The sequence below is a fragment of the Alexandromys fortis genome, unplaced genomic scaffold (assembly GCF_014885135.2).
Source record: "Alexandromys fortis isolate MF-2015 unplaced genomic scaffold, M_Fortis_MF-2015_v1.1 scaffold_13, whole genome shotgun sequence".
NCBI lineage: Eukaryota > Metazoa > Chordata > Mammalia > Rodentia > Cricetidae > Alexandromys > Alexandromys fortis.
Genome location: NW_026067908.1, coordinates 4,417,192 through 4,429,984, shown reverse-complemented (window position 1 = coordinate 4,429,984; position 12,793 = coordinate 4,417,192). Strand labels below are relative to the sequence as shown.

General features: G+C 43.4%; 1 protein-coding gene across 1 annotated transcript in view; it reads right to left on the bottom strand.

Moving 5' to 3' along the window:
• Positions 1-12,793, bottom strand: part of LOC126498088 (protein zyg-11 homolog A-like) — a 29,247-nt gene that overhangs the window by 15,772 nt on the left and 682 nt on the right. The window contains exons 2-5 of the mRNA XM_050136439.1: positions 9,989-10,154; positions 4,824-5,575; positions 2,491-2,631; positions 1,368-1,544 (exon numbers count right to left, since the gene is read on the bottom strand). Of these exons, the coding sequence (XP_049992396.1) occupies positions 1,368-1,544; positions 2,491-2,631; positions 4,824-5,575; positions 9,989-10,154 (1,236 nt within the window). The remainder of the gene's footprint in view (positions 1-1,367; positions 1,545-2,490; positions 2,632-4,823; positions 5,576-9,988; positions 10,155-12,793) is intronic.

Sequence of the window (12,793 nt, the reverse complement as noted above, 5' to 3'; positions counted from 1 at the left end):
AGCTGCAATTCAATAGAACTATTGTAATCACTAAGTCACATTCCTGTAGTTACTTGAATTGTTCCACACAAGATTGATCCCTATCAGCAATCAATCAAGGAAGAGAGAGAGAGAGAGGCTCATTGAAGCGTCCCTTTCCCTGTAAACTATTTGCTGATAGTAGGGCCCTGGAAAAGAAGGTCATTGTCTTCAGTTGTATCCCCTCTGCTTACTGCAGCAGGTTCCAATAAGTAGTTCCAAATCCATAGTCACACAGATGATCCTGGTAAATCTTAGTGAAATTTTAGATGTTAAATATTAAAAGTACCTACTATCTGTTGCAAAGAGAGGGTTCCTTGATAAGGGATGAGGACTACACTTATCTGTGAGCATAAAGGCAAATATTTAGAATGTAGTTAGCGATTGTATTGGGACTTTGAAAAGGAACAAAAAGAGGTATAAAGGGGACTTCAGAGGGGTGAAAGGAAAGAGAGAAATGATGTAATTATATTATAACCTTAAAATCAAAAGAAAAACTGTCTAGAAAATATCTATTTTTCTTTTTTAATTAATTCTGCCCACTTTCCTGAAAATAATATAATTAAATTTTTCTTCATGACTCAGCATAATATATATACATACATATAATCATATTTTCTATCACATTGCCTTTATTCTTCTTCTGGACATCTACACCAACTCCCTAGATTGGCTATTATGATCACATGACTAACACAGACATGCAGATATTTATTCAATAAACTATCTTTGATTCTTGGGGGCATGCATGCGAAAGTGGATGGCTGAATCACCTGCTTTTCTGGTCCTACTGCCTCCACCCCAAGTGCTAGGATTATAGGTGAGTGCCATCACACCTGCCTGNTTTTTTTTTTTTTTTTTTTTTTGCTTTGCATTGCTTGTTTTTGTTTTTCGAGACAGCCCTAGCTGTCCTGGAACTAGCCTCAAACTCAGGCTAGCCTCAAACTCAGAGATCCACCTGCTTCTGTTTCCTGAGTGCTGGGATTAAAGGCGTGCACCACCACCACCTAGCAAGTGGATATTTCTTAGTAAATGTTTTTTTATTTATATATTTGGAGACAGGGTTTCTCTGTGTAGCCATAGCAGGCCTGGAAATCGCTCAGGTTGGCCTCAAACTCAGAGATTGGAGTACGATACCTCTGCCTCCAAGCACTGGGATTAAAGGTGTATGCCACCACGCCCAGCTTTCTGAGTAAATGCTTCATTGCATATAGATATTTCCTACTTTTCTCTATAACGTTGAGTACTATTTTATCTATAAAAGAACAGAAAACTGCAGTTCAGTAATATGTATTTTCCCTGCATCTGCTCTAAGGCTAAATATTAGTCAGCAATTTAATTCAAATTACCTGTTTGTAGAAGGGAAAATTCTTCGTTGCTTCGAAGAGTAGACAGGTGACCTCTGACAACAGACGAACAGGCATTCCCTTAGCCAGGTTCTCCCGAATCAGGTTGAGGATACAAGCACTACCTGTGAACTGCACTGGCAGATCCTGTGGATGATTCCTCATTCCTATAGCAACAAGCTGAAGATAAATGTGTTTTAGAGGGACAATACACCATTAAAAATTCTGGTGTGTAAAAAATAAAAATAAAACTGAGCTTATTTCCTAAGCCAAAATTCAGCTATAATGTATCCCAAGCTGGCCTTGCCAAAGATAACCTTGAACTTCTGATCCTCAAATCTTTGCATCTTGAGTACTAGATTCACAGTATGTATCACTATTCCAGGTAACAGTTCATTTCATTTTGTTCTATTCTTGCTTTCTTTCAGAAAATCTGACTTTAGGACAAGAAATCTAGCTCAGTTAATAGAACACTTGTCTAGCATAAACAAAGTACTGGCTTCAAAGCCCAGGATGGCATAAGCCAGGCGTGTAAACATGCCTGAAAACCTGGGACTCTTCTGCAGTCCTAGCACTTGGTCAGAAGAGAATCTGAAAATCCAGGCTGGAGCTGGGACTGTAGCGTAGTGCTACAGCGCCTCCTACCACATGAGATGTACCTCAGTCACCCACACTACATACACTGGACATCATGGCACATGCCTGTAATTCTAGCACCTGGGAGGTAGATGTGGGAGGTTCAGTGATTCAAGATCATCCTCAGCAACATGAAGCTTAAGCCCAACCTGGGACATGTGAGACTCACAAAAGAATGAAAAAGATCAGGTATGAGAGTTTTAAGACAAAACAAATAAGTACATGCATAGGAAATGTCTAGAGCAAAGTGATTTCAATTCCTACAAATTCCTAACTCCTGTTTTGTATTTTAAAAAGATAATACAATGCTACTATTATCTTCCGGCAGTGCTCAATAAACAGTTTTTTCCGTTTGTTTTGAGACCTGGAACCCCCACTGACCTGTCCTTAGCCTCCTCTAGAATGCTGGGGTTAAGGGTGCGCACCACCATGCCTGCTGGTAAACAGCTTTCAATGCCCAGGTAAGGTAAAGTGAGACCTCCTGAGGTACCTTTAGAATGGCAGGCAGAATGGCGTGCTGTGAGAGCGTCTCTGTGAAGAGCATACAGAGCGTTTCCTTCATAAAACACGACCTGTTCCCATACCGGCTCAGGGCTTCACAGAGCTGATGCATGTTGGCTCCTCCAGCAACCTGAAAAATATGGAGTCACGGGATGCTTCACCTCTTCACACAAGCATCTGGGTGCCCACAGCTTCAGAGCCATAGTTATACATTTTTCTATTTTCTCCTCCCTTCCTCTCCCCTCTCCTTCTACCCTCTCCCATGGGCCCCATGTTCCCAATTTATTCAGGAGACCTTGTCTTTTTCTACCTCCCATGTAGATTAGATCCATGTATGTCTGATGGTCCTCTTTGTTTTCCAGTTTCTCTGGGATTGTGAATTGTAGGCTGGTTTTATGTCTTAAAACAACTTATGAGTGAGTATATATTATATTTGTTTTTCTGGGTCTGGGTTACCTCACTCAATGTTTTTTAGATCCATCTATTTGCCTGCAAGTATCAAGATATCATTTTTTTCTGCTGTGTAGTACTCCATTGTGTAAAGGTACCACATTTTCCTTATCCATTCTTCAGTCGAGGGGCATTTTGGGTTGTTTCCAAGTTCTGGCTATGACAAACATGAAAACATGTCCTTGAGGTACAATTGAGCATCCAAAAGTGGTATTACTGGATCTTAAGGAAGGTTGTTTCCTGACTTTCTGAGAAATCGCCACACTGACATCCAAAAGGGGCTGTATCAGTTTGCACTCCCACCAGCAATGGCAGAGTGTTCCCTTTACCCTACATCCTCTCCAGCATAACTTGGCATCAGTGTTTTTTATCTTGGCCATTCTTACAGGTGTAAGACAGAATATCAGAGTTGTTTTGATTTGCATTTCTCTGATGACTAAGGATGTTGAGCATTTCCTTAAATGTCTTTCAGTCATTTTAGATTCCTCTATTGAGAGTTCTCTGTTTAGGTGTGTACTCCATTTTTTTTTCATTGGATTATTTGTTCTTTTGATGACCAATTTCTTGTGTTCTTTGTATATTTTGGACATCAGCCTTCTATCCGATGTGGGGATAGTGAAGATCTTTTCCCATTCTGTAGGCTGTCGTTTTGTCTTGTTGACCGTGTCCTTTGCTTTTCAGTTTTAGGAGGTCCCATTTATTAATTGTTTTTCTCAGTGTCTGTGCTTCTGGGGTTATATTTTGAAAGTGGTCTCCTGTGGCAATGCATTGAAGTGTACTTCCCACTTTCTCTTCCATAAGGTTCAGTGTGGCTGGCTTTAGATTGAGGTCTTTGATCCATTTGGACTTGAGTTTTGTGCATGGTGATAGATATGCACCTACTTTCACTCTTCTACATGTTGATATCCAGTTATGCCTGCACCATTTGTTATATATGCTTTCTTTTTTCCATTTTATATTTTTTGCTTCTTTGTCAAAGATCAGGTGTTCAAAAGTGTGTGGATTAATATCCGGGTCCTCAATTTGGTTCCATGGGTCCTCCTGTCTGTTTTTATGCCAATACCAGGCTGTTTTCAGTACTATAGCTCTGTAGTAGAGTTTGAAGTCAGGGATTGTGATGCCTCCAGAAGTTCCTTTATTGTACAGGATTGTTTTGGCTACAGGATGATGTGTTTTAAACAGCCCACTTCGTTAGCCTAAAGCTGACAGGTCTCCAGATTTTCAACCATACCTTCTACTACACCCTCTCCTGTAGCTGTTCTCCAAAACACAAGGATTTAAGAAAAAAGAATACTAGACATGATCAAGTTTTCAACATTCCTTGGTAGTAAGGAACAAGGAAACAAAAACTAAACAGAAGAGATACAACAAATAAGGATCTTACAAAATGAAAAGAAACTTAAAACATCCACCTGCCTCCCTCATTCCCTTCATCTTCCCAGCACTCAAACTGACAAGAAACTGACAAGACAGGGTCTTACTGCACAGCCCGAACTGACTTGAAACTCACAATCCACCCGCCTCTGCTTCCTTAAGTGCTCTTTAAAATATTATTTTTCAGGGATCTGGAGAGATGGCTCAGTAATTAAGGACACTAGCTGAGCCCAACAGTGGTGGCACACACCTTTAACCTCACCACTTAGGTGGCAGAGACAGGTGCATCTCTGTGAGCTGAAGGCTGGCCTGGTCTACACAGTGAATTCCAGAACAACCAGGGCCATGTTGAGAAACCCTGTCTCAAAACAAAAAACAAAAATAAAATAAAAACTATTAAGGACTCTATATAAGCAAGCGAAACTAAATATAGATTCTAATGTACAAGAACATATAATGTTCTGAACAAATAAAACAAGAATGTATGTTAAAACAAACCTTCAAGCCTTGCTTTGTGATAAAGAAATTAGCATAACCAGCATTCGTGGACAAGAGTCCCACAAACCGCATGTCAGGCCGCTGCTGTAGAAAGGATTCCACAACTTCATCAGTGATGTCAAAGCCCCCAGAAATATCCAGGGATACTAGGTTGGGCAGGATGTTCTTCTGCTGTAACAGATGAAAAGCCAGGTCTGACCTGAGATGCTTGTGATTAGAAATATCAAGGTGAAGCAGGCATTTCAGCTGTCTGAGGACTGCAAGGATCTGTGGACTGGTCATGGTCAGACACTTCAGATAGTGCATGGTTAGAGATCTGAGTCGGTCCTTACAGGTGAGGAGTGCAGAGATATTAGTGACCAGAGTATTGGAGATGTCCAAGTTTTCCAGGTTTGGTAACTGAGAAATGCTCACTAGGTCTTCACTCCAAAAGGACATGTTGGCCACGCTTAAAGTGCGAATGCCAATGAACTGACCCAAGGCCAGAAGTCTTGAGTCTTGAGGGACACTAGCTGAGTCTAACAGAAGGCACTGAAGGTTTTCCTGGATCCAGGCACTGCTTTGGAGAGCGTGGATGATGTCTGGGGCTAGAAGCTCACAGTCAACTGAGGTGGCATTCACTTGAACAAGCTTGTGATGGCAGAAAGCTCTTGCGAAGGCTGTTGCCGAGAGTTTAGCTCTCTGGATACTTATCTGCTTCAGATTCGTTTGCTTGCCTTGGAAAATGGCTGCTGTCCTGTCAGTCAACTTGCCTGTAAGAGAAGCAGAACTGCTTACAACGACAACCAAATCTCATGCCTTTCCTGGCCGTGATGCAGCAGTGAATGAGGACAGACGCTACTAAAAATTCTGACCAAATTTACTGCTGCCTGCTCTGTGCCAGATGCTGCTCTAAACGCTTCACTAAGCTTACCTCGTTCGTTTTTTGCACTAACACTACAGGGGAATTACTGGTACTTACTGTCAGATAGATGAGGAAATGTAAGAATTTAATTTGCCTAAGGTCAATTTATGGAAGATTATACTTTGGAGTTCAGGCTAATCTATGCCAACCTTGTTCAAAGAAACAAAGCATAAAACCAAATAGGTGAACAAACAATAAGCAAGTAACCCCATTATAATCCCTTTAGGGTAGGTGGGGGTTCAAGACAGAGTCTCACTATGTCCTGGAACTTACTCTGTAGACCAAGCTGGCCTCTGCCTCCCCAGTGCTAGGGTTAAAAACATATGCCAATACACCTGGCTTGTTCTGGCTTGTTCTCTAAATCAAAATCCAGGATGACTTAACAAGCCACTTACCTATCCCCGTTTTCTTTTTTTTTTTAAAAATTTTGATTAATTTATGTATATGAGTGTTTTGCCCTCATGAGTCTACGGGCATCACGTGTGTGCCTGATTCCCACGGAGGTCAGAAGAGGGCATCCAATCCCCTGGAACTGATGTTACAGATGGTTGTGAGCCATATGGGTACTGGGAACAAAACCTGGATTCTGCAAGAGCAACTGTGCTCTTTGCTGCTGAGCCACCGCTACAACCCCAGAAGACTTTATTGTCCTCATCTGTAAAACGAACAGCTTATACTAGACTCCACTTAGCAAAGATTTATAAAGCATGTATAAAGATTCCATGCTAAGCAATGGGCACATCAGACATCTATGGCCCAAGGAATTCAATCTTGGAGGGTTCACCAGTAGATAATTAAAATACTTGTACATGCTGGGCTGTGGTGGCGCACACTTTTAATCCCAGCACTTGGGAGGCAGAAGCAGGCGGATCTCTGTGAGTTTGAGGCCAGCCTGGTCAACAAGAGCTAGTTCCAGGACAGGCTCCATAGCTACAGAGAAACCCTTGAAAAAAAAAAAAAAAAAAAAAAAAAAAAAAAAAAAAAAACTTGAACTCACAGTAGGAAAATATGACTGATAAAACTGGAACATGTGAGAGTGATGTGTTTTAGGGAAGGTTCTGTATGTGTATTTTAGACAGGGACTCATTCTGTTGCCCAGCAATTGCTCCTAGCTTATATTTATATTTTCAGAGAGACATAGCTGGGGACCACTGAGAAGGCTCAGTGGGTAAAGGTGCTTGCTGCAAAGCCTGATGACCCAAGTTTGATCCCCAGGACCCATGTGTGTTGGAAAGTGAGAGCAACTGACATCCATACGTGTGACTTGGCCGCTCATATGCATGACCACACAAACATACAAATTAAATTAAAAAAATTTTTTTGTTGTCTTTGTTTTGTTTTTCGAGACAGGGTTTCTTTGTGGCTTTGGAGCCTGTCCTGGAACTAGCTCTTGTAGACCAGGCTAGCCTTGAACTCACAGAGATCCACCTGCCTCTGCCTCCCAAGTGCTGGGATTAAAGGCGTGCGCCACCACCGCCTGGCATAACTGTCTTCTTTATAGCCTTCTACCATTGTCTGTTTTTTTGGACAGGGATTCACACATCTTCCTCTAGGCTGATCTCAAAATCAAATATGTAGCTGAAGATGCTCTTGAACTCCTGATCCCTCCTTCCTCCATCTCTCAAACGTTGGGATCACAGGTATTCACCATCACACCTGGCTATTTCTTTTTTGAGGGGTGGTGGTGGTGGTTTCTCTGTGTAGCCTTGGCTGTCCTGAAACTCATGCTGTGGTTCTGTCGACCAGGCTGGTCTCAAACTCCTGAGTGCTGGGATTAAAGACATGCGCCACCACCACCTGGGGCTTTTTTTTTTTTTTAAGAAACCTGTACCAATTTAACCTGACATGAAGCACTCCCACTGACATGGGAGGCAGAGGCAGGCGGATCTCTGTGTAGACCAGCCTGGTCTACAGAGCTAGTTCCAGGACAGGCTCCAAAGCCACAGACAAACCCGTCTCGAAAAAGCAAAAAAAAAAAAAAAAAATCTATAACTCACTTCCAGGATCTAATGACCTTACTAGGCTTTCTTGAGCACCAAGCATACATGTGATATACATATGTACATGTAGAAAAAACACTCATACACGTAAAAAAAACTTTTTTAAAAGAAATAGGTTTGTGTGGTGGTACATGCCTTGAGGCACAAGGATCTCCATGAGTTTGAGGCCAGCCTGAACTACATAGCACATTCCAGGCCAGCTAGGCTACACTGTAAGACTCTGTCTCAAGTAGAATATTTTTAAAGTGCCAGTGAGGTGTCTCAGTAGATAAAGGAGCTTGCTGCACAGTCTGACCATCTGAGTTTGATCACTTGAACCACATGGTGGAGAAAAATCAACTTCTGGAAGTTGTCCTCTGACCGCCACTCCTGTACGTACACACACACACACACACACACACACACACACACACAAATAAATGTAAAACCAAATGTTTACTCTAAGAAAGCAAATCAAACATATCCTTTTATTCCTTCTCATTGTTCATTTCTTGTTGCTATTTTGATTTTTTACAGTTTATTTATCAGGTGGGGAGGAGGTGCACTGATGCCATGGTGCATGTATGAAGTCAGAAGACAACTCACAGAACTTATTCTTTCCTTCCACCATGTAGGCCCCGCCCCAGGGTTAGAACTTGGGCCATCAGACTTAGTGTTGAGTGTCCTTACACTAACTAAGCCTTCTTGCTGCTCTCTCCTTTGTTGCTGTTTTTTTCACCCCAGTCAAAATATCCTAGAGCCCCGACTGGCCTCAGACTCACTATCAGCTGAAGAGGACTGACATTCTGATCCTCCTGCCTCCTGTTCTCAAGTGCTGAATTTACAGGCATGTGCCATTGAATCTGGCTCTGTGTGTGTGTGTGTGTGCGCGCGCGCGCGCGTGTGTGTGTGTGTGTCCTGAAACTCACTAGACATGTCTTCCACCACTGAGCTACATCTTCAGCCCCAAAGAAACTTTAAGAGCTCACACCCATAGTGCAGAGAATAATGGATGCCAGTATAAGAATGTTGGAAGCCAGAAACAGATCAATGACAATGGCTTCATTTTCTTTACCTATTAGGCTAGCAGCAAGAATAGCTTACAAAATTAGATTATCCTGTAAAGATTGAGATAATCAAAGTAAAAACTATAAATAAAGGTATTTTTCAAATTATTAAGCACTGAGGTTCCTTAGATTCCCCCAAATAATACAGGCTATTGTCACTGTTCTTAGATGCTCTCTAGAATTAGAGGTAACCAGTATCGTACTAAAGACACCATATACTTTGACTGTATGAGGAATCAAGCAGTGAAGCTGGAACTGAGTTAAACGCTTCCTCCCTTGCTGGCCAGGCCTTATACCAAAAGATGCTGTTAGGGGAAAACTGTCAAGTTTTACTCAGCTGTGGACTGTTTATACTAACTACCGAGGGGCCATGCAAGACTCGGCCACTGGGGCAATACTGGCAAGTCTGTCATAGGAAAAACCAGCTGCTCTTCAGCTGGATTTGAGGTCCATGCCACAAGAGGGAATTTATCTCTGGTACTGTAAACTTGGTCAAAAGCCTGCAGCCAGGGAGGTAGAAGCCTTCGCAGGGAAGGCACTGCTGTCCTTTCGTTGACTGGACGTAACATACCTGTGACACTACCTTCTAAATACTTTTACATCACAGATCAGCTTTGGTCGAAGAGGCTTATGACTGCTTGGCTGCTAAGAATGACTAGCTGTTGGAGCTCAGGAGATAGCTTAGGGGGTATGAGTACTTGCTGTGCAAACAAGAAAACAGGAGTTCAAATCCCCAGCACTCAAGTGAGAGGCCCACCATGACCCAGAGCTGTGTGGGTGTGGAGACAGGAGTGGCTAGAGCTTGCTCCAGGCTTAGTAAGAGACTATGTATGTCTCATGGAGTTAAGTAAGAAAATGATAGAGCAGATCACCTGATGTCCTCTTAGCCTCTGCATGTGTACACACAGGCACCCATATACACACAGCACACACGAGCCTGTTGGACGCTGAGCCCTAAATAGGTGTTCTCTACTGCACCCATCTCCATGAGGATATAAATGTAATTAATGGTTGCTGCGCACATGGTGGGTGGGGTGGGGGTGGGGATGAGGATATGCGGTTGTCTTCAATAATGTAGCCACTGGTGAGGGGGGTCTGTGCTCCTGTAAATAACACCGTGTCAACGGCTCTGTAAACTACTCTAATTAAACTCAGTGAGACACACACACAAAAGGTAAAGCACTTTAAGGCCAAACTAAAGAGAATGTTTAGTACCTCGCCGAGTCATCCTCTCAAGGAATTGATCAGATATTTCTCGAGGGAGATGCCAATGCTCTGGGAGGCACAATGTTCCATCAGGTCTTGTAGAACACCATTGCTCTAATGTAGCAACCAAGACATCCAGGCAGATGCTGACCAAAGAGTAGGGTGATGCTTCCTCCTAAACAAGAAGACAAAAAAGAAAAAAAAATTGTTAGAAATGATCTGCAGCCGGGCATTTGTGGCGCACACCTTTAATCCCAGCACCCGGGAGGCAGAGGCAGGTGGATCTCTGTGAGTTTGAGGCCAGCCCGGTCTACAGAGTGAGTTCCAGGACAGGAAGGCCAGCCTGGTCTACAAAGGGAGTTCCAGGACACCCAAGGGCTGTTACACAGAGAAACCTTGTCTTAAAAAAACAAAACAAAACTTACTCATGGCAATCTTTGTCTCCAAATGGGGGGTGTATGTGTGACATTTTCTTAGTTAGGTATGATGAAACACACTCTTGATCCCAGTAACCCAGAGGCTGGAGGATCAGGAATTCACCTCCAGATTCAGATTCAGCTATTCTTGTGCTGCAAGTTGCTCTGAGTTCAAACAGTCTTCCTTGGAGGAGGTTTCTTAACAAATCTTGGTAATAATCAACTGCCAAGTCTCTGGAAGTTCCTGCTATTTACAGGACCCAAAGTACATGCCACACGCAGGTGACAGCAGATCCCTAGTACCTGTAATGATTCCAGCCACAATAAGGATGATACTTCTGGGTTCTAGGGGCCATGCAGTGCAGACAAGCCCTCAGGCAGAAGTGCCCAATGGCGCGAGCGCGTGTTCTCTCTCTCTCTCTCTCTCTCTCTCTCTCTCTCTCTCTCTCTCTCTCTCTCTCTCTCTCTCTCTCTCTCTCCTCCCCCCCTCCCCTCCCCTCCCCTCCCCTCTCCTCTCCTCTCCTCTCTCTCCATGCACACTGACTTCCCCAGGCCTGTACACGCCCCCGCTAATAAACTCCTAAATAGGTTTGTTGTGGTCGGTATTTCCTTCTCACCTGTACCAGGTAATTTCAGTACCACATATAAGTCGGACAAAGCTTATAACCCCAGTGCTAGAGGACAAAGAGAAATAGATTCTGGTTGTAAAGAAAAAGCCCACAACTAATGAAACAAAAAAAGGTTCTCCAGGAAAAAAAATTAATGTTATTATTAACCAGAAAAAAATTTACAGGTACCATATACATTAAAAAGATGATTTATGCCAGGTGGTGGTGGCACACGCCTTTAATCCTAGAGGCAGGCAGATCTCTGTGAGTTCGAAGCCAATCTGGTCTACAGAGAAACCCTGTCACACACAAAAAAAAGTTTTTTAAAAAAGATAATTTAGCCAGGTGGTGGTGGTGCACGCCTTTAATCCAGCACTCGAGGCAGAGGCAGGTGGATCTCTGTGTGTTCAAGCTAGTTCTAGGACAGGCTCCAAAGCTACAGAGAAACCCTGTCTCGAAAACAACAAAAAAAGATAATGTAAAACTCGAAGATTTCATTCCAATAAATTTGATAAATAGAGATAAAAAATTCCTGGATATATGTTACCAAAGCCAACAATCTATTTAAGCCCTGGGAGTGCTGTCTTCCTTTTTTGTTTGTTTTTGTTTTGCTTTTGTTGCTGTTGTTTTTTTTTTAAGATTTATTTTTTATGTATACAGTGTTCTGCCTATACGTCTACCTACAGGCCAGAAGATCTCATTACAGATGGTTATGAGCCACTATGTAGTTGCTGGGATTTGAACTCAGGACCTCTGGAAGAGCAGCCAGTGTTCTTAACCACTGAGCCATCGCTCCAGGTCCTTATTTTGTTTTTTGAGACAGGGTTAATCTGTACAGCCCTGGCTGTCCTGGAACTGACTCTGTAGACCAGGCTGGCCTCTGCCTCCTAAATGCTGGGATTAATGGTGTTAACCACTGCCCTGAATTAACCCTTTTATAAATATGGAGGTATACAAGGAGCTCTATAATACCCAAAGAAATAGATATGGATATGAATATGAGTTAAAACCTTCGAGGGAGGAGAATGCTCAGTAAAATGCCTGCCTGGCAGGCACAAAGATGAAGCATTCTACCCCCAAATCCAAGCAAAAAGAAGTTGAGTCCAGTGTCACTCGCTTGTAACTGTAACGTCGAGTGCTGAGACAGACAGACACACTCTCTACAAACACGAAGTTATGACACAAACCAGTAATTCTAGCAACTGTATGAGACAGGAGGATTGTTGAGAATGCAAGGCCAGCATGAGTTACTTAGTGAGTTCCAGATAAGCCTGGTCTAGGGTAAAACCTTATTTCCAAAAAAATAAATAAATAAAATAAAAAGGGGCTAAGGAGATGGCTCAGAGGTTAAAAAGGCACTGAGGGCGCTGAGGAGATGGGCTGGGGTCGCTAAGGAGAGGGGCAAGAGGAGCTGAGAAGAGGGGCTGGGGCAGCTGAAGAGAGAGTCTGGGGGCGCTGAGGAAAAAGGCTGGGGAGAGGGGCTGGGGCTGAGGATGGAGTGCTGAGATGAAGGGCTGAAGAGGCTGAAGAGGGGGCTAAAGGCAAAGGCTCAGAAGAGGGCTGGTAGAGCTAAGAAAAGGGCTGGGGGGGGCTGAGGAGGGGGCTAAGGAGGACTAAAGGATCTGGTTGGGTAGGCTCTGAAGAGACCCACGGGGGGGGTCTGAGGGGAGCAGGCTCAGGGGAGCAGGCTGAGGAGACCCAATGGGTGGGGGTCTGAGGGGAGCAGGCTGAGGAGACCCACTGGGTAGGGGTCTGAGGGGAGCAGGCTGAGGAGACCCACTGGGTAGGGG